Here is a 21,462-nt window from a genome sequence, read left to right as displayed (position 1 = left end):
TGAAATTGCTAAATTAAACCCGTTACTTCTTTTAACGACTATCTACATATTGATGTAATCCTATAATCGTTTTTCGGAGTGTATACAAGAAGAAAATGAAATGAATCTGAATCTCTTCTTGTGTACTATATGCTATTGCTATACTATATATTATAACTTTACATATTTATATATATAATATCGTAAGTGTTTATATTATATATATACATATATAAATGTAAATGTACGTCGCGTTGTGTGTGCTAACAGGATCAATGTTCAATTTTATATTCACGTTTATCGTTTATCAGAAAAAATGTATACACGAGTTGTGTGCCATCCTATTTTATTGATATATTTTTCTTTATATTATATCCTATATTAATGTACATTTTTGTTGTTCTTATAAGAGCGCTAAAATAAAACTGGATATTTTTTGTTTATTTTTTTTATTACAGTATACGCGACTAAAGGGTTCAAAAACCTATAGTAATATAGATACAATTTACAAGTTTCGATTTTAAAAAAGAAACAAGATTTCTCGTTTTACATCATAAATTATTTCATACACACAGTTTTATGAAATATCATAAATAAAGTATGGCGATAAATTTTACTAACTGTTAATTAAAAAACGTATGATGGCGAAATGAAAGTATAGTATATATGAAGAACCAGATATAGTAGCTAGTATACACTTCATTAGTACCTGTGTACTTGTGTACTATAGATTCGCGAGACAGTCGTGGGCACTCTGGTCAATTAGTACAATTTATCGCATCGTATATCGTTCGGAAAGTACTTCGCAAACATGATGTTTATCATCCTATGAAACCGGAGATTAAGGACAATTTCATTGTCCCAAAGTCATATTTAGCATCATAATAACAAAATAGAATAAATTCGAATATATTTATTTTAGAAAAAGAATTTACATTATAGAGAATTCGCTATGCAAGAGAGTAATCCGTATCGTATCGCGCGTGACGTATTACGATATTATTCGTCGCACCGAAATGTAAATACACTTGATATTTCGCGCGTGAGTCCATGTTACACATATAGGCGTTTATAGGTCGGGAGTATGCAGCTCTAGGATTTAACCAAGGAATCAGACTGAAGGCCACCCCTTAATGTTTTTACAGTCTATTTTATGTAGGTCCGATAACAACAATAAAAATTCTTAAATAAATATATATCGGTATAATCATTGATGGAATATTATTACGCAGTCAACTAGTTTCCTTGTTGTCAAGAGTCGTAAGTTTTTTTTTCTTTTGCTTTTTTCCCTCTCCTTTAGATGTTTGGAATTAATTCGCGTCTTAAAGCATAGTATACATACACATGTACACGTTAACGGCACGTTAACCACTGTACGTTCGCAGTGATCGGTATAGAGTACCACAAAGAGTTATGCGAAATTCGGTCGGACAAGACACAATTATCACTCAAGCTCATCATTGCTATTTTCCTCTGCCTTGAATCGCGCCGGATCTGGTGGTGGGTTTCGCCGGTTGCGGAATAATCGTGATCTCGTCGTTAATCTTTAACGGCTTTAAAAGTGAGTCGTTCGATCTGGACGACGGAGACACAGGCGCGTTCTTCTTATCCATTACTCTCTTTGCTACGACACTATGCGCCGAGTATACGTGGTTCTCGAATTGCTTGTACATTCCGAATGTGGCAGTGCAAACTGTACACTTATACGATAGATGCGCTGGCTTTAATGTCATCCCGTGATCTCGAGCAACGTGATTTAATAATTTCCATTGATATACCTAGAAATCAACATGTACAAGTCTCACATATAATATTCATATTTCTGTTTATGCTCTCTTGTTATGAAGAAACAAAATCTCTTGTTACAAACTAATTGATGCAGAAAAGATAAACTTACCCTGCCACAAGCTGGACAACGACCCGCATCTTTCCCTTTATTTGCTGCCTCTTGCATGCTGGATGTGACAAGCCCATGAGATCCTAATAAGTGTCTTTCCAAACCCTATTTACAGAAAAAGAATATGTTGTTATACAATTTCTGAATGTACAAATTTTGTTACAAACAATAATGATCGAACCGTTTGAAATTTAAATCAATGTACAGAAAATGCTATATAAATATATCGATATATGTATATCTTTCAAGTAATAAAAGAAAAGTAATGACGTATTTTAATTTCAAAAATATTTTTATTTATTATATAAAAATTTACCTGATCTGTGAAGAAGCGGAATTGGCATTTCTGGCAGTTTAATGGAGGTCTGTTGTAAATCATCTTTGGATGTATTTTTACTTTGTGGATCCACTGCATATGATTTCGTAATTGTTCTAGATCCTAAAAAAAGTACGATAAAATTTAATGCAAAATATTTCGGAAAGATTTATGTGTTATTATATATGATATCTTAATATATGTTAATATATCATTCATTAGTTATCTATTATTTCTAATTTTGTTAGTATGTAATGTATCTATAAAAAGCTATACTATATAATATAACAATTAAAGTTCTTTTATATAGGATTGAATTTATTTTATAAATTTGAATCAATTTAAGTAATAGGTTATAATCGATAATTATATAATATATATATGTGTGTATATATATATATATATATATATACACATATATATATATAATTATATAATATATATGTAAGCTTTTTTGATTTCGTGTTGCTTTTTACAAATTTGTGCAATTTCCAAGCTGTAGTTGTCATAAAAAATAATAAAGATCTAATTTATTGTACACCCACCTTAATATATCCATCACAAATTTCACATATAACAAACGTATTTTTTCCTCCAGACTTCGAAGAAGTTCCTGATCCCGGGATGGAGGTTTGAGATGTTGTACGTGGTAGTGGAGTAATAGATATACTCGGCTGACTTAATAGCTTCGCTGTAGGATTTTTGGGACTGGCTGTTGTGTTCTGAAAAACATAAAGTGCTTGTGTTATTTAAGAAACACAAACTCGTGTCAAATAAATAATGTTACTTTTATACATCATATAAACGACAAATATCTGTTTTATTAATATCCACTATCCACCTAAAAAATTTACAATAAAAGTGTACATATTTGTTATAGATTGCTTTCTCTTCAAACCGTAAGTGTATGCGTGTTATGTGTATTCTTTCAAAGTTCAATGACAATTTATCGAATATGTGAAACTTTGTTTTCAAATTTTATCTTTTCTATGAACATGAACAATTACAGCTTATTATTTCTTTATCTTTAAGAAAAACATTTCCATTATTTCCATTAGTAAAATTACATATACATTAATTAATGAAAATTTAGCGTTTGCTACACACACACACACACACACACACGCACGCACGCACGCACGCACGCACGCACGCACGCACGCACGCACGCACGCACACACATATATATATATATATATATATATATATAACGGGTGTTTCATTTTAATCGCCCCAGGCAAATATCTCGAAAAATATGAAAGATACGGAAAAACGTTTCAGACAAAAGTTGTTTGGTTCGAAGAGAGATATAAGATGGTGTCATTGGTTTGACCTTGAGTGAACGTGCCGAGGTCATATAGAGTTCAACTTTGTTTTTTTAAATGGAATCCCCTATTTTTCATTCATTGCATATTTTTGTAGCTTACCTAAAGAGCTTTTCAAAACACTATATTTAAGTATTTTTTCATGAAGTACTTTTTGACTTACAAGGCTTGAAAGTTACAATCCCGCCGGCATTAGCATTACCCAAGGTGTACCGGCCAATGAAGACAAGACCCAACATTGATCCGGCCAGTGAAGGCAAAACCCAAAATTGATGGCACTCCCCCTAAGTGAAAGAGCAGCGCGCATTAGTGCTCGTACAAATCGCAATTTTTAGCCCAAATATCTCGGCAACTATCGATTTTGTAAAAAAATTGTTAAGGTACCAGAAACATTTATTTTGTTTAGATAAATTCGAAAGTACAATACAAAAATTGTTTTTGTTCTTAAAAAATAAAAGACTAATCTGACCTAAAATTACGATTCTTTGTTCTTTGAATCCAATCTCAAACACTATTAATTTTCAATTAAATTTACAAATTCAATTGAACATTTCTTGTATCTTGATATTTTTTTGTAACATTAATTCATTGGACGGTACACCTTGGATAATGCTAATGCCGGCGGGATTGTAACTTTCAAGCCTTGTAAGTCGAAAAGTACTTCATGAAAAAATACTTAAATATAGTGTTTTGAAAAGCTCTTTAGGTAAGCTACAAAAATATGCAATGAATGAAAAATAGGGGATTCCATTTAAAAAAACAAAGTTGAACTCTATATGACCTCGGCACGTTCACTCAAGGTCAAACCAATGACACCATCTTATGTCCCCCTTCGAACCAAACAACTTTTGTCTGAAACGTTTTTCCGTATCTTTCATATTTTTCGAGATATTTGCCTGGGGCGATTAAAAAATAAAACACCCGTTATATATATAGTGTCAATGTATAGCCATTCATATATATTACTATTCATACATGGACAGAAGGGTATAAAAAAACATTACTATATTTATTTTAGTCTATCATTAATGGGGAACGTAGATGTATAATATGTCCTTTAGATATTACGTGTGCACGTGTACTATTAATTACGCAGACTCGACCAGTTTGTAAAAAGAAATATGGGAGGAATACATTCTTTATGCGTAGTGTTAAAATTTTCAAGCGACTATAAGTTCATTCGATTATAATCAAACTTAGAGAATGTTAAAAGCCTTTTTGCACCTGCAAAACACATCATTCATGCGATCTCACGTATATCACAAAATCAGTTACTCTCTCCTTGGTTATTTTCCAATATTTATTTACCTGTGACGAGGACAACCTAGACAGAGAGTCGATTACGTTGGGTACAAGTGCAATTGGTGTGGGTTGACCGGAACTGCCGCCGCTACTGCTACTCACTCCCGAGACAGCCGACATGACAGTCCCAGAGCCACCCACCACCTGCCACCACCCATACATTTTTTTTACTTGTTCTTGGAACTTCAAATGTATTTTAAGTGTCAGTAGTTTGCGTGTGTGCACGCACATTCGTGAACATCGTTACGAAAAACTCGGAGATGTGTACGTTTCGAAAGATTGGCACGCGTCTACTACTGTACTGTTAAGCAACGTATATAATACACGAGACGTGTACTTTACGACTTTGTTATATATATATATTAGATGTAATTTGCGTTTAAGTTAACGTAAAAGTTCTCCTATATCTATCCAATGTTTCGTACTATTCTGCGTGTGCCCACCATGAGATTACACATTGTATAAATACTCTACAACTATATTGACGTATTCCACGTCAGTGAATCATAAGTCTAATAATATTAGCGTTTCTATACAGTAAGAGATATCATTACTATATCATTTTCGTAATTAACTAGACAGCTTTCGTTAACATAACTGTTTACGTTGTATATTAGACACTGAGGAAAATTTGATGAGTATAGTCGAGAACTTTTCCACCTTTCTTTTGATGTAACCCACCTTATGCAGTATTCATAAACATACATCATTTTAGTGCGTATTTTACGCTACTCTACTTATACTTTGTTGAAGATATCGTGTAAATACTAACTATTAATTATGATAAAGTAAAGTTACGATATGTGCACATTTATCTATAAACTTCAAGATAATAGGGTATATAGATAACATAATACATACAAATATAATAATAATAGACGAGCAGTATATACAATTTGATGCAAATATTCTGGATACACACAGCCATTAAACTTTTATGCAGCACGTGAATTGCGATTTCTTCTAATCTTACGAAGGGCATGACTTGTCATAATTTTCATCGCCCTTATGTGTTAGTAAGCATATTGAAATAATAATAATAATTATTATATATATATATATATAAAATACTATGGCAGTTTACAAATTATAATATGCAATTGTGATGTGTTTAATTTTTTCTAAAAATATAAAATAGATATATGGTCACCTTTTTAACACGCGGATATATTGAATTAAAAACTCATTTACTTCACTAATTTCTCGTCTTATTCATATATTCATATAATCTTTATCCGATCTCCGTGAAGAACGAGTTTTTAATTCCTAGTCCGTTTCAGTGGCCAATTACATTTTACTTCATATCCTCATGTTAAGCTTAATTGTTAATATTTGCATGTGCACAACGAATACACGTCTATAACATAGTAAAATGCTATTATTACCTGGAATATTTGATTACTACCAAATTGGTATGACGTGGGTACCAATAAACCAGAGGATGTAGGACGATACATCATTCCTGCAACATTGTCTGAAATACAGCTTACATTAATATATCGCGGTCCAAATCCATTAAACGTGCGATGCGTAGCGATCTGAGAGAAGATATATTTTCTCTCACTTTATTTTCGTTATATCTGCTGATAGGAATTTACCTTGCCGCATTGTAGTAGCACCTGGCCGCAATGTTTTCAGATCGGAATATCTCGGCTGCATCGGCGGCCGTCCTCTTCCACGGCCAGTGATCGGCGCGGGTAACAATTTTGGTAACAGCGGTTGTGGACCTTTGGCGCTCATCGCCATAGCTGCGAGCGCACTCGGAGTAGTCGGGCCGACGGGTCGCGCGCGATTTAACCGCGGTATCTTGGCTGGCGGCTCCCAATCTACCGCGGGCTCCAAGTTTCTTTCCGGTCTAAACTTCTTCGTGCAGGCGAGAATGTGCCGCGTCAATTTGCCCTTCTGATTGTCTTCGAACGGACAGTTCGGGCACTGGTGGAAAGCAGGACCGCGTTCCAATCTACCGCGAGTATTATGCTCCGCTTCCATGTGATACAGAATATCGTGAGGACTACGAACCTCCATCGGGCAGAAGTTGCACTTGTAAACGTAATTGCGCATATGCGGCGTTTCTAGATGATGCTGCATGACTAATGTCGATTCCGTTTTAAAACTACAAAACTCGCATTTTTTCATCTCTAAGTGGAATGGTTCGTTATTTTCTTTGCTAAACTCTAAATTCTTGATAAGTGAATTTATAGCTAATTGAGTCTCGGCCGATGTGCTACCCTTGCCTTGTTTACGCTTTTGAGTCCGTAAGAGATCAGTTTGCACATACTCCTGAACGAGGTTCATTCCAATTTGCATAAAGAACTTTCCCAATGGCAGGTCGAAGTATGTCGGTATTTTATTTCTGTCGTCTTGTCTTAGCTCGTGCTTGTCACTTATACCACTGAATCCATGCTCGATCAAGTCTATCGAACTGTCACCATCTCCGTCTCGTTTGGCTCTACCCTCGATGTCACTCTCATCAGACTTGTCGTTACCTCCTTTAATAATATCTAAAGAATCTTCTTTGTATTCTTCACTATCCTTACTTTCGTCAGTAAGTCTCTTCAGCTTCTCTTCCTTCTCCCATTCGTCGATGCTTCTCTCCAGTTTAGTGACAAATTCTTTCAATGGTTTCAGGGGTGGTTTCTCGTATACATAAGGTACTATGAAAGATGGTGCTTCAACCACAAACATATCGTCGGTCAATGTTGGTAAAATTGGCGGTACCGTCGGCGTAACTGTGGTCATACTAGTTTTCGGGCTCAGCTGTGCCGTTTTCGAAGTCATGGGTACTGGCGTGATGGTTGTTCTCATATTAGGGTACATCGTCTGCGTTGTCATACCGCCCATTGGGACAACCGAGAACGGACTGGAGTTGGAGACCGAGTGATGAGGTTTGCTATTACTCACGGGGACTCCACCGCGTCCCGAAAGAATGGAGTTTGTGTCTATTATAACTAACGTAGGTTCCTTCTTTCCGCCCTTGATGGATTTACTACCAGCGGCGATCTCTACCAGCCGTTTAGTATCGTTAACAACGATAGTAGTTTTACTGTTTCTGATTGGTGACTTCAGTTTAGAATTCTCCTTATCCTTGCTATCGATACCGGCTAACGGATCTTCCGGCTTAATCTCTTCTATGTCAGATCCATCGTCTACCTCCTCCTCCAACTCCTTCTCTATATAGCTTGTTCGTTTAATATTGCGCGAGCTTCTTCTCGGCGTGATACTACTAAGATCTATCTGTTTTCGCGGCTTTTTCAGCTTGGGATCTTTAATAGCACGTTCCAGTGACGTATCATGATCGTTGCTCTTCGCGCTATCGGTTATCTCTTCGATGTCGGGACTGCCACAGCTTCCGTTCTCCTCGCAGAGCTTGTCATCCGATTTCTCCATGCTGTTGTCAGCGAGTTCACTACTGTCACAGCTACAATTTGATGACATGTCATTGTTGTCCCGTTTATCGATGGCTTTCTTCGAAATGAACACATCGTCATTATCCAGTTGTATTTCTGTAATGCTCTCGTCAAGACACTCTATGTCAGAGTTATTACTTTGTTCGTCTACCTCCATAGCTTCACAGGACGTGTTTTTACACTCGGTTATTTCAGTTTTAGACACTTCACTAGAATTGTTCGTCTCACTTACACCGCCGGGTGAGTTAGATACTTTAAAGTCATTTTTCAAGTCAAACGTTTCACCTTCCATACTAGGATTACCTACTGCTTCATTATGCTCACTATCTTCATCTTTTCCCTCTTCCATCTCAATTTCTCTTTCATGAACATCCTCGTCCTCGTCCTCCTCCTCCTCCTCCTCCTCCTCATCCCCATCTTCTTCCTCTTCCTCCTCCTCCTCCTCCTCCTCCTCTTCTTCAGTGATAATATCTTTCAACGTTGTCTTACTTGCGTTATCACTGGTATCCATATACTCTTCGTTGTCAGCACTATAGTTTCCATTGACACCGTTCGGAATAATCATATCTGCAAACATTTATAAAACATTTAATACACATGTAATCATTATTTATTAAATACTGTAATTATTTCAAAGCATCAATAATAACAAGTATATATCTTATAATTTATATGATCATTAAAGATATATATATATATATATATATATATATATATATATATATATATGTTTGGACTTTAATTGAAATTATAATAGAAAGCATATATCATTGCTTTTAATATATATTTCTGTTAATTTACAGTTTTTACTTTAATTAATAATTATTATATAATTTGTTTATTACAATTTTATTTTTTGCCTAGATATAAGGCTGAAATAATTCACAGAATAATTGCAAAATCAAACAAGAGATATTAAGCAAAAATATTCTAAACACTAATATCAGTTACAAATCGTGTAACAAAATCGTATGATGGGGGAATATAATTTCTCCATAGCATTTTTCTAAAAGCCACTGTCAAGCTACAACGGTAAATGGCAATCTTTAGCTAAAATAATGTCACATCTAATTACTGCCAAATTACAATCAGTAATAAGTTAGATAACAATGCCATTGCTGCCTTATCAGTTCAATAAGACTTCACCGTGAAGTACGTAAACATCCCTACAAATTACAACAGATACTTAAGCGTATTATATTACGTGTAAAGAATATGAAATTGTTTTCCCTTTATGCTTTCTCTCAACCAGACAGCCCCCATGATATCGAAATAACATTGCCACATACAGAAGCGTCATGATCTACGAGTTCTAAGGATCTACAATCCAGAAAATTCCAGGTCCGAACCAGGTCGTCGAGAGTCAATTTTGCCGAGAGTCCAGCGTCAGAACGTGTAAGCCACGGAACGGGCGGCCGTGTGCTCACCTTTCAAGTGCCTGTCGGGACTGCCCGGAGAAGAGTCCTTAGCGGCAGACTCCTCCAGCGTGCCCTCCATCAGTCCACCGTGGTCCGCCGCGCGGTCGATCTAAACAATTAACGAACACACCACTGAAACTAACAATCGGCAAGACGCGGCAAGAGACGAAGAGCGTTGCGCGGGCACCGCACGTTCTCCACCTTCGCGAGGACGGCGCGCGGAGGGAGCCCTGGCGGGGTTGCGAGAGGGGAGAAGGGAATTTTTAGCGGGGCCGAATTTTTCAAAATGGCGCTGCGAATTCCGCACTTGCGTCCGCTCTCGCTCCCATAACCAACAAACTTCCGTCGGAGCCCGAGGGGGTATCCGATGTCTCTCATGCGCGCGCGCGCACACACACACACACACACACGGCCGCACACGGAGAATGCTGCACCTGGGGCGTTTCGAACGAACATCGAACAAACCGCGACCGCGACCACGGCGACGGCGTCGCTGGGATCCCCCGTTCAAGCGTTCACCTCTTCCTTCAGCGTGCGAGCGAGTACTCGACCTGGCCGTGCTTGCACGCGCGCACACGCGACGGCCGACGAACAGACGCACGGACGGACGGACAGACAGACGGACGGACGAATGAACGAACAAATGGACGGACAGACGGATGGGTAGGTATCCGACTCCTGGCCTGGCTCAAGGAAGAGAGACAGAGAGAGGGGCTCACACGAGAACAGTCAGCGTCGTTTCCCAGTTAGCGCAGTCAGTCACCTGCATTCGCTAACCACCGCTAGCGTCTGCGAGCGCCAGTCAGTCACTCCATAGCTAGCCAGTCAGTCAGTCAGTCAGTCCTCGATCCCGACCCTCCGTGGTGCGCGCCGCATCTCTCTTTCTCTATCCTTCCCTCTCTCTCCTCTCCTCTCCTCTCTCAACCTTCGCAACCTACCAACTTCTCTACACCTACACCCAGAAAGACCCCACACGTACGTACGCGGAGTATACGTGTACGCAGCGGTTGCGCGCGCGCGCGCAAAGCTTCCCGACGAGGCGTTCCACGTTAAACGCGACGGCGAGGATGGGTATGAGGATTTATGACGAGACGATTATACGTCAACCGCGTCAACCTCTCGAGGGATACGTCCGCGGACGACGTATCTCGCGAATCACCAGAATCCTGGATGGATATTGCGTTACCGTCCGCGGAGTACGTCGTCGTCTACGAGTAGTACGAGCATGACGTTCACATCACGAACCTCTCGCGACGTACCCCGGCGTCGCGAGGGGGCAGGGGTGGCGCTCCGGGGGACAGGAAAGCGGAGAGGAACCCGCGCGACGTCTCCCGCCGGAGAGACAGAGGGGAAACGGCTGGCGGGATGAGAGAAGGAGAGGGAAGGAGGAGGAAGAAGAGGAGGAGGAGGCCGCCAACCGGGATGGCGTCGCCGTAGAGGTTATAACGCGCTACGTTAACTCTCCTACGTTAACGACGCGAGGTTAACCAGGGCAGAGAGAGAGAGAGAGAGAGAGAGAGAGAGAGAGAGAGAGAGAGAGAGAGAGAGAGAGAGAGAGAGAGAGAGAGAAAAGACAAGCGGAGTAGAGGAGAGGAGAATCATCGTCTGATCGGTTTGACAGATAATCGACGGTCTTCTGCCGCGCCGCTTGAGATTAGCGAAGCAGATGATCGGTACTCCACTCTTCAACGGTACTCGTTGATGCCGCCAGCCGCCTGGCTCTCACGGGGCATCACTCCCGCGCTTACCGACGCGAAACGCGCACGTTTTCGCCACGGCCCGACGTCGTCGGGCCCCGTTCGCGACTGGTGGTGGCTCCCGGAATTCCCTCCCGATATCTCCAGTACTGCGAGACGCTGCTGGTCCTGAACCGCCTGAACGTCACGTCACGCCGCACGCTCTTCTTGCACCTCGTCTCTCCTCTCTTATCCTTCCCTCTGTTCCTTCACCCTCGTTTCCGCGCGCGACGCGGCCGGGTGCGCGGAGTGCAGAAGGTGCACGACGAAGCGAGAACGGGAGAGCCTACGGCTCGAACGGGGCGAGACGAGTCAAGACGAGACGAGACGAGACGAGACGAGACGAGACGAGACGAGGCGAGGTGAGGTGAGGTAAAGTGAGGCGAGGCGAGGCAAGGCGACTCCCAGCGGTGTTTACCGTATCCAGAGAGGCGCCTTCGTTCCCGTTCCCGGTCTCGAAATCCGAAAGGCGGGATTGCGGACGTCCTCGTTTTATCCTCGGCGACGGAGGCTCGTTTTTCCTTCGCGCGCCGCGCGCCCCGACTCCGCGGGCTAGCGCGAACTCGAGACGACCTACGACCGTCAAGACGATACACTCTTAACGCGATGCGTTCGACTCGACGCGTCGCCGAGGACGCGACGACGACGCGCGCTCGAGAGCGCAGGAGCGCGAACAGACGGACGGGCGAGCGGGCAGACGGACAGGCGGGAGCGAAAGAGAGACGGAGGGAGACACGCGACACGCATACACCGGTCGGAAAACGTAAAAGCTCATCCACGGCGACGCGGCCGTGCGTCACTCGACTCGTACTTTATGTACATACGCGCGCAACGGCGAGGGACGCGGTCGAGGCGATCGCGTTTTCCATTCATGCCGCGCGTAATTCTCGCGCTTCTTTTCCTCTCTCGCCGTCCGCCTACTTTGAATAACGCGTCAGGTACGCTTCGATTCGATTCCTCCGGGTGTACGAGAGTGCAGAAGGTACAGGTGACGCGAGCGGAGTGACCTATCGCTGGCCGCAGGCTCTGGAGCAGTTTCCCCTCTCGACACTCTCGACGGAGGAGTTGAGGTTAATTTTTCGGAGCTCTTTCTTGGCCCCCCTTCGAGATGCGAATCGGCCCCTGTCTGTCTGTCTCCCGGCTCGTCCGTTCGTTTAACGATTCGCAGTCGGCAATCCCGATCTTTCCGGACCGCAACGCGGCCAACGGCGCATGGTATATACGCACCTAGAGAAGAAGAGCGAGAAGACGAAGATGACGAACGACGACGACGACGACGACGGCGGCGGCCACGGCGAGGGTGACGAGGAGGGTTGCCTACGCGAGCGTCGCGTGACGGCGACGTCGGTGACGTCGTCGATGGCTGTCGCGCGCGTTGGTGTATCGGCAGCCGCGATCTTCCGAATATCACTCGATCGCTCGAGGGGGGCACGGGGTTACACGCGGTTTATTCACAAAATCTGTAAATAGGAAGCACACATTCATCGCTGATGATTGGCACACTAGAGGGCAGGCGCGCGCGACGGGTGGGAAGCGTTAAAAAGTTACGATTCCAGGGCCGTAGCGAGAACCGCGGTTCGCCCCTTCCCTCCTCCTCTTCCTCCCCCTCCCCCGTCAACCCCGTGTCGTTAAAGGTCTATCCAGAGACTTGTACATTAAATATCTATATACATAAGCGTGAGCACAGAAAAATCGACCAATCGCGAGAACCCAAAGCGGGGAATGCGGCGACAATATGGCATCCCTCATGCCGGATTTGATTAGGTAGTCGTTTGTGTGCGGCCTACGCGAATCCGTCTGGATAAACCTTCAGAGCGTGCAGCTGCGCGTTTTTTTTGTGAGAAATACCAACGGCGAGGAGGTGGAGGAGAGAGGCGGCTCCTAGAAGAGATCGTTATCGAATAGGCCCGTTGCATGACTTCTGTATCGCGCTTCGCCCGTGAATTTACTCGAATCCCATATCTTTCGGCGCGACAAAAATACGCAATCGAATATAAACGAATTACAAATATACGAGATGCTCTCCCTCCCTCCCCCGAGCTACTCTGCCGCATCGGTTTCTCCCCTCGGTCAAATTGGCGCCGACTTTTCCTCCACGAAAATGTTCAAGCGTCGAATGGCTTCCGTAATTAGCGGTCAGAAGCAACAGCACTTTTATAAAATTCCATAAAATAACGAAATCATATTCATCGATCAATTTATTTTTAGGACTCCACTTGGATTGAGTTCGAATTTAAGGTTTAGTGTTTAATTTTTAATTTAAGTTTAAGGTTTAATTTAATCCGCAATTAATTTAACCGGTAAAGTCGCTAAAAATAATATTTTTAATGCTAAGGCAAAGAATTGTACATGAATAATATCATAATAGACTACCAAAATTTAGTCCTGACCGAATTGGCGCTTCCTCTAAATTGATTGAAAAAATTCCATGTAATCTCTCTAGGTATATAATTTGTATAATATAATTTTTAATTTAACTATATGTATAATTATTCGTTATTTCTGGTCTAATCGTTTTCTTTCTACATATTAAGGTATTCCTGTCACGGAGGAGCGTATTTTGTAGGCGCTTAAGCAGGGCCTCAGCAAACTCTTGTATATTGCATTAAACTTATATAAAATCAAGTTATAATTGATTATTATGTTTAATTATAAGAAAAAAGTGAAAATATTATGTGTATTTAGAAATTTTTCATTTTTCGGTAAATTTTACTGTCAGAAAAATATGGCAACGCTGCGCTTTTCAGGGCGCCGATTGTAAAATGTGAAGTTGATAACAAAAATGTCAATGTAAGTGTCAATTTCATTTAATCAAAGAATATTGTGACATTTTCTTTTTGTCAAAGAGAAATTTTATAATAATAATGAGTGATAAAAAACATAAAGTGAGGAGTAATGTGAGCAAAAATAAAGGACAATTTTTTTGATTATTTTTTTTTAAACATAATAAATAGTTGATAATAAACCGTACGTGATGAACTGAAGTGTGACATGAGCGCACAGCGTTGCCAAATAATTCCTTGAAAGTCGCCATTAAAAATATTAATCTATAAACTAACATTTCAAATCAACTTGTAACATAAATATTTTGTTTAAATATTCGGTGACTCTGTATTTTTATCGGCACTATCGAAAATATAGAGTTTAGCGAATGTGTGTGTGTGTGTGTGTGTGTGTAGCGCAGTTAATATTTAATATCTTAAGATATTTGATAAACAAATTATTACATTGAAATATGGAAAATAGACTTTTTCGATAACGTCACATATAAATGACGAATTTTCAAAGTCATAATTCTTCTTTATATGTTCGGTAATGTGGTTTAATTTTTTTTCTAGCGTAAAGATATGCATTTTAACTTTCTCGTACCAACAAATCAGTTAATTCTTAAGACTTTGGTGTCATGAAAGGAATACCTTAAATAACAAAAAATTAATAAACCTATTTATATTAACAAAACAGTACTTGATTTAATCACCAATTAAGTTAAACAGATAGTTTGGCCGAAGTCGTTCGAAGATACGTGAACTGTGCGAGAGATGTTGACCTGTCTCAGAGGAAAAATCGACCTCAAGTCGGCCATCAAGGAATGCGCGTATATAAGCTCTAATACAGCATATACTTCCACAGATGCGTTTTATCTTAATTACTTTCAAAAGACAAAAATGAGAGTGCTAAAATCTTAACGAACAAAACCTAACATTTTTTGGGGTCATCTTATCGCAGCAAGACAATATCCAACGGGGAAGAGATTAGCTTTATAACGGTACAATGCCATGATGCCAAGATGAGAAACGTGTGGCACTATGCACATCCTCCCATCCTTAAATTCTCGCAATTCTCGTTGTTTAACGGAAATAACGGTCTCTCCAAAAGACTATCGTGAATTTCTTAATTATAAAATTGATCGATTAATTAAATAATTGAATAATTGCATTTTATGACATATTCATAAGTTTTTGCATTCGGGATAACAAGCCTTTTTTACTCTTTGAGACCATCGTGCAGTGCCCCACGTTTCCTATAGTGCAGAGCTTAACAGTTTGCGCCGAACGATGCATTTTTACGTGCGTGTGTCGGGAACGAGCATTACTTCGAAATCAATTTTTCTGGCCCTCGTCTTGTCCGCACGACGTTTTTAACTGTTGAAATCGTTACTGTGCGCTCTGACGGTATACACAGCGTTGCCAAGTTTACACGCAAAATCAATGCCGTAATAAAAGTAATAATAAAGCCGTTGAGTAAGAGCAAATCCTCGTATGCAAAATGGGCTTTTGTCGTAACGGAAAAATATTCTCGGAATCGCTTAATTTATTTGTTAAGGACGTCTCGTCGCAGAATCGTGAACCCTCTCCACTAATTTAATATAATTAATAACTTTTGCCAATATATTTTTTTCGTCAAAAAGAACTACAAGGGGAAAGTATACCGAAAGTTAATTTGCCTTCGTTAACGAGCGGATTAGCTATTTCTCTACGTACAACATACAGAAACTCAAGACAAAATTTCAAAAAATATCTTGAAATTTAGCAAAAAATGTTTTTTGTTTTTAAATCTATAATATAATATTTTCTACTGTACGGGAGCTTTTCTAGGTCACAGACCGTGTAAAGGAATTGAAGGAATCAGTGCAAGAACGAGATGCAGTCCCGTGACTGAGCTTACTTCTACGTTGTCCATATTTTTAAGAAAGTGTGGATATTTAAAGTATTTAAAATATACGTTTGCGTGTGTATATATATATATATATATATATATATATATATATATATAACAAATAGAGATCGCACAAGATGCCACGCGTTTTTTACTGCCGTAAACGTTCCCGTGAATTGCAAAACGGGTTGGAAATAAACTCCGATTTCTGAAATCTATTTCGGACACAAATCCGTATCCAGGGTAAATTTTCTAATTTATTGACTCACCTAATTCTCGTTCAAAATCTCTTTTTAATTTTAATTGCGATGAATCGAGGCCGCTGCTGTTTCTAGACTTGATCTTTTGCATTTATAATTGTTTGCGTTCGCATAAAAAAAATATTTTCTTTCTGCATCGCGATTGTGACAGTCAGTTCGACGATCAACGATGCAACGTTTGCTTTGTCACAGAAATGATACTTGCATTCGTGCAATTAATCGCATAACCGCGACGAAGTTAATCGTTTTTAATTTGCCTTTTTTCTCTCGCGATGTTTTATTTTTTTTTTAGCAACGAAAAGGACAACAAACTGACTATATATAGCGCGTTTATTTGCAATCCTTCAAGGCAAGAACAGCAACGCGCGAGTGCGGCAAACGTGACGGAGAAGCAGTGTTTCTCACGATTTCACCATATCTCTGTTAAACGTGTAATCCAACGCCGTTATACTTTTACCGGTGGTTCGCAAGTTTAAGATTAACAGCGATACGGTCACGCGCGCAAAGCTTCCAATCTAAAAATTATTTATAATAATTTCATAGCAATAATAATAAGAAGAATGTCCGTTATGAAATCACAATTTCATATAACATCTCGAATAAATGCATCGGGATATTTTACTTTTTCGAAATTATAATTTAAAAAATTAATATTTCAAGTACTAACGAAGCACAAGTGACTTTGTTGCGACTGATGACATTTGATTTGACAGCGTTACAACAGAAAACACGATAAATACGTATTGACGCGCGGATACTCTCGGAGCTATTCAAGCATGTTGTTAATGTGGGTTATCTCAAGAATAGATAGTCTTTTTTTCGAAAGCTTTATCTTAATTTTCATAAAATAGGCGACTTTTCTTAATTTTCAAAAATAATTGTAACTCTTCGACTCTATCAATGACGGAAATATCCACACATTCAAAAAAGATTTATACCGCGGAACAATTAGAACGGGATACTATATTTTTATGTTTTTAAAATCGCTGAATTCAAATCTGAAATCAAAATTGCAAAATTCAAAATGGCGGATCCAATATGGCGGACCGTCAATACAAAAAGTTGTTCATTTGCATAAAAATTTTAATTTATTGAAAACTGCTGATTTCAAATTTAGAATAAAAATTCAACAATTTAAAATGGTAAATCCAATATAATGGGCAAAAATTTCAAAGTATGATTTAATTTTGAAGGGTTTTTAAAACTGTAAACTCTGTTTTTAAAATTAAAATTTGTTAATTTAAAATAATGCGATTCAATAACGGCCAAAAAATTTAAAATATTACTCGATTTGCATAAAAATTGATTTATAAGAATTTTTATATAATAAATTTTTACGTTTAAAATATAAATCTAAAATTTTAATAGAAATTTAAATTCAGTCACTCAAAAAATTCCCAGAAAGTATCCTTTTTATAATTTTAATTTTTCGACTATTTATATTTTATTATATTTTTATGACCAGATATTGTTCTCGAATTGAATTTGCGACTTACACTTGAAAAAGGCCAAAACCAATGATGAAACCTCTGTGAAGTTAGCACCCCATCTTTAAAAAAATCATTTTTTTCTTTAATTTCTGAATGCACCCCGAAGAGTTCTAGAGTTCCTTGTCAATTTTAGAAATAGTTCCGGCGAATAAAGCTAAAAAAACCGTTGATTAATCTTGGGGGTGCTAACTTCACAAAATGAAATCCCTAAATCAGCGATAACAATAAAAGTATTAAAAATATTTAATTTTGCCATTAGGATTTCTTTTAGAACTCTTGAAGTGCTACCCAGAACTCTCAACAGAACTCCCAGAACTTAAAAATTTTTTTTTTTTATTTTACTCAAAAACGGAATATATCGAAAACTTTTTATATATCGGTCGTAGCGCCTCGAACATTAATAGTTTTTGGTAGAACTCGTGAGGTGCTACCCAGAACTCTCATAAAATTGCCCGGTTTACGAAAAAAAAATGTTATCCTTCGGAACTTAGAAATTTTTCGACCCGACATACGAAAAATCGCGAGAACTTTTTATATATCGGTCGTAGCGCTTCGAGCCTTAATAGTTTTTGTTAGAACTCGCGAGGTGCTACCCAGAACTCAAAGCAGAACTTCCAAAATTAAAAAAAAAATGGTTTTAAATTTGGTAGAACTCACGAGTTCTACCAAAAACTATTAAGGCTCGAAACGCTACGACCGATATATAAAAAGTTCTCGCGATTTTTCGTATGTCGGGTCGAAAAATTTCTAAGTTCCGAAGGATAACATTTTTTTTCGTAAACCGGGCAATTTTATGAGAGTTCTGGATAGCACCTCACGAGTTCTACCAAAAACTATTAAGGCTCGAAGCGCTACGACCGATATATAAAAAGATCTCGCGATTTTTCGTATAATCAAAAATTTTTTTTTTTAATTTTGGGAATTCTGCTTTGAGTTCTGGGTAGCACCTCACGAGTTCTACCAAAAACTATTAAGGCTCGAAGCGCTACGACCGATATATAAGAAGTTTACGCGATTTTTCACATGTCGGGTCGAAAAATTTCTAAGTTCCGAAGGATAACATTTTTTTTTTTCGTAAACCGGGCAATTTTATCAGAGTTCTGGATAGCACCTCACAAGTTCTACCAAAAACTATTAAGGCTCGAAGCGCTACGACTACGACCGATATATAAGAAGTTTACGCGATTTTTCACATGTCGGGTCGAAAAATTTCTAAGTTCCGAAGGATAACATTTTTTTTTTCGTAAACCGGGAAATTTTATGAGAGTTCTGGGTAGCACCTCACGAGTTCTACCATAAACTATTAATGTTCGAGGCGCTACGACCGATATATAAAAAGTTTTCGATATATTCCGTTTTTGAGTAAAATAAAAAAAAAAAAATTTTTAAGTTCTGGGAGTTCTGTTGAGAGTTCTGGGTAGCACCTCAAGAGTTCTAAAAGAAATCCTAATGGCAAAATTAAATATTTTTAATACTTTTATTGTTATCGCTGATTTAGGGATTTCATTTTGTGAAGTTAGCACCCCCAAGATTAATCAACGGTTTTTTTAGCTTTATTCGCCGGAACTATTTCTAAAATTGACAAGGAACTCTAGAACTATTCGGGGTGCATTCAGAACTTAAAGAAAAAAATGATTTTTTTAAAGATGGGGTGCTAACTTCACAGAGGTATGATCGAAACGTTGCAAAGATTACGATTTAATAAATGTGGCCAGTCGGGTCGAATTAAACAATTATCTTTGTTAATTATTACTGGCAAAGAAAAGGATTTCTTTTAATCTTAATTTTTATCAAGTGGACGAGAAAAGATCCAAAACCTCTGTGAAGTTAGCATCCCAATTTTGAAATTCTGATATAATTGATGGAGTTTTGACTCTTCCCCAAAGAGTTGAGTTCCTGAGATCCAAAACAAACATTTTTCGAACTACGAACGATCGGTTAACAATCAATGAAATTTCAGCTATTAATCTCAATTAAGATCGTATATATCATAGGTGAACATTTTTAATGAAAAGAAAGATATTGATCAGGCTTTTTGAAAGCAAACCTCTTTGAGTGTCGTCGATGTTTCTTTGACGACTTTCGAAGAGTTTTGTGTGTGCTCTCGAAAGTGATGTTTTCTAAGATAAAAAAGAGGATGTGTGTGTAAACAGTGTCCGTGTTCCGATTCTAAGATGTTATTGTAAACGATCTATGACGATATCCTGTTATACTATATATGTTACAGTTTTCACTTTTATATTAGAAAAATTTAAATAGACATAGATTTTACAGTTTTAACTAATATAATAAATTTCGACAAATTAATTTCAGTAGGATGTCCGAAATTTCCCTCTCCCGCGTTTTCCTCTTTTTATCCGTCGATTTTCTTTCTACAAGAGCGAAGGAGAATCAAAGCAGAACCCAATTGCTGATAAATCACCGACCAAAAAACTGATGATTCTAGATTAGACTATTTTTCTGTAACCATGTAAGAGATTACTCTCATCTCCACAAATCTCGCGTGTTGAAATTACCACGCAGCACAAAAAAAATTTAAATCGCGGATATAAAATCGGCGATCCGAGATCCTGAAGGTCCTGTATTTTACGATCAAAACTCCCTATCCTGACCACCATTTTGGGTTCCTGGCATTGTTTACCGATGCAAGCGTGCCCGTCATTACGGCCACGAAGTGCAGCGAAGAGAGGAAGTTGGTACACAATACGTGGGTTCGTTCGCACAGGAGCGAGTCCAAGAGATTTCTGCACGGTGGGGGACGAAAATGCGGCGCGGTGGGGAAGGAATCGGAGGGAGGTGACGGCGGTGGGCGGCGGGCGCGAGAGGCGCGGACTGCGCGGAGCACCTGGCCGCTGGCGCCTGGCGGACGTGATACGGTCCTGACATGTCGTTCTCCACGAGCGTGTCGCAAGCGTGCCACTAGCGTGTGCCGTGTGCCGCGCTGAGGAAAAGCGTACGGGATCGAGCCGATTCATACGGGGCAACCGATGCGGCATGCGATCATGCGATCATCATCACAAGCTCGCATTCGCGCTCTGACGCTCTCTCTTTCTCTCTTACCGCTCGTTCGTGCTCTTTCTCTCTTCCTCGCTCGCCACTCACTCACACACACATACACGCACACGCGCTCACGCATGCTCACGCACGCCACGACCGCGAGCGGACTGGTCGCAACTCCCGCCATTTCTACATGACGGCCGCGACGTGCCCGGTGCCCGTCGAACAGCTGCCGACCGCAACTCTCGTCGTGCCCCCCGGACGAGACGATCGTCGTCGCAACGCACGCGACACACGCACTCCGTGTCTCGCGCCGGATTGCCGCGCTTATTTAAATTCACACTGACCGTTCGTTCGGCGCGCCGGCGAACACCTGCAGTGGCACACGCGGCTCCCAACGTCGCCCACGATACGTCGGCGTTCCTCGTGCGTGAGCCGACGACCCGCTCGCATGCACTCGGTGTTTATTTCAGCCGCGAGACGCAGGACGTCACCGATCCACTTCTCTTACCACCGTCGGCGAAACTGCAAAGATGGCGACCGCCGTCACGTGACCCGCTGTTTTATGACGTATCCGCGAATGTTAAAAGGGCCGGCAGCCGGCCAGTCGCGTTTGTTGTACGTCGTCACGTGACCGCGTGCACGTGCACGTCCAATGGGAAAGATGCTGCCCTAAGAA

General features: G+C 40.0%; 1 protein-coding gene across 9 annotated transcripts; it reads right to left on the bottom strand.

Moving 5' to 3' along the window:
• Positions 1-308: 308 nt before the first annotated feature.
• On the bottom strand, positions 309-21,307 carry Mep-1 (zinc finger protein MEP-1). Of its 9 annotated transcripts, none has more exons than XM_077408379.1 (10): positions 21,131-21,307; positions 12,608-12,840; positions 9,654-9,753; positions 6,418-8,793; positions 6,205-6,293; positions 4,826-4,963; positions 2,738-2,914; positions 2,193-2,315; positions 1,877-1,981; positions 309-1,757 (listed from the first exon to the last, which is right to left on the bottom strand). In XM_077408379.1, the coding sequence occupies exons 3-10, from the start codon at positions 9,721-9,723 to the stop codon at positions 1,443-1,445; spliced, it is 3,393 nt and encodes a 1,130-aa protein (XP_077264505.1). In that variant the 5' UTR covers positions 9,724-9,753; positions 12,608-12,840; positions 21,131-21,307; the 3' UTR covers positions 309-1,442. The 9 variants fall into 9 exon arrangements, with proteins under 9 accessions (XP_077264505.1, XP_077264506.1, XP_077264513.1 ...); XM_077408380.1 differs by lacking the exon at positions 21,131-21,307 and adding an exon at positions 20,847-20,992; XM_077408387.1 differs by lacking the exon at positions 21,131-21,307 and adding an exon at positions 11,799-11,953 and having other exon boundaries at positions 12,608-12,827.
• Positions 21,308-21,462: the final 155 nt, after the last annotated feature.

The sequence above is a fragment of the Temnothorax americanus genome, unplaced genomic scaffold (genome assembly GCF_048541705.1).
Source record: "Temnothorax americanus isolate GAGA-0224 unplaced genomic scaffold, ASM4854170v1 Scaffold24, whole genome shotgun sequence".
Taxonomy (NCBI): domain Eukaryota; kingdom Metazoa; phylum Arthropoda; class Insecta; order Hymenoptera; family Formicidae; genus Temnothorax; species Temnothorax americanus.
The sequence above is the reverse complement of the archived record's forward strand: the minus strand, read 5'-3'. Positions and strand labels throughout refer to the sequence as shown.

What these genes read in the sequence shown, in the direction of transcription:
- Mep-1 (XM_077408378.1), bottom strand. An exon ending in GTAGTAATCAAATATTCCAG is followed by an intron (nt 4,964 to 6,204) that starts GTAATAATAGCA and finishes GGGTGGTGGCAG; the next exon opens with GTGGTGGGTGGCTCTGGGAC. An exon ending in CTAGGTTGTCCTCGTCACAG is followed by an intron (nt 2,915 to 4,825) that starts GTAAATAAATAT and finishes TATGTTTTTCAG; the next exon opens with AACACAACAGCCAGTCCCAA.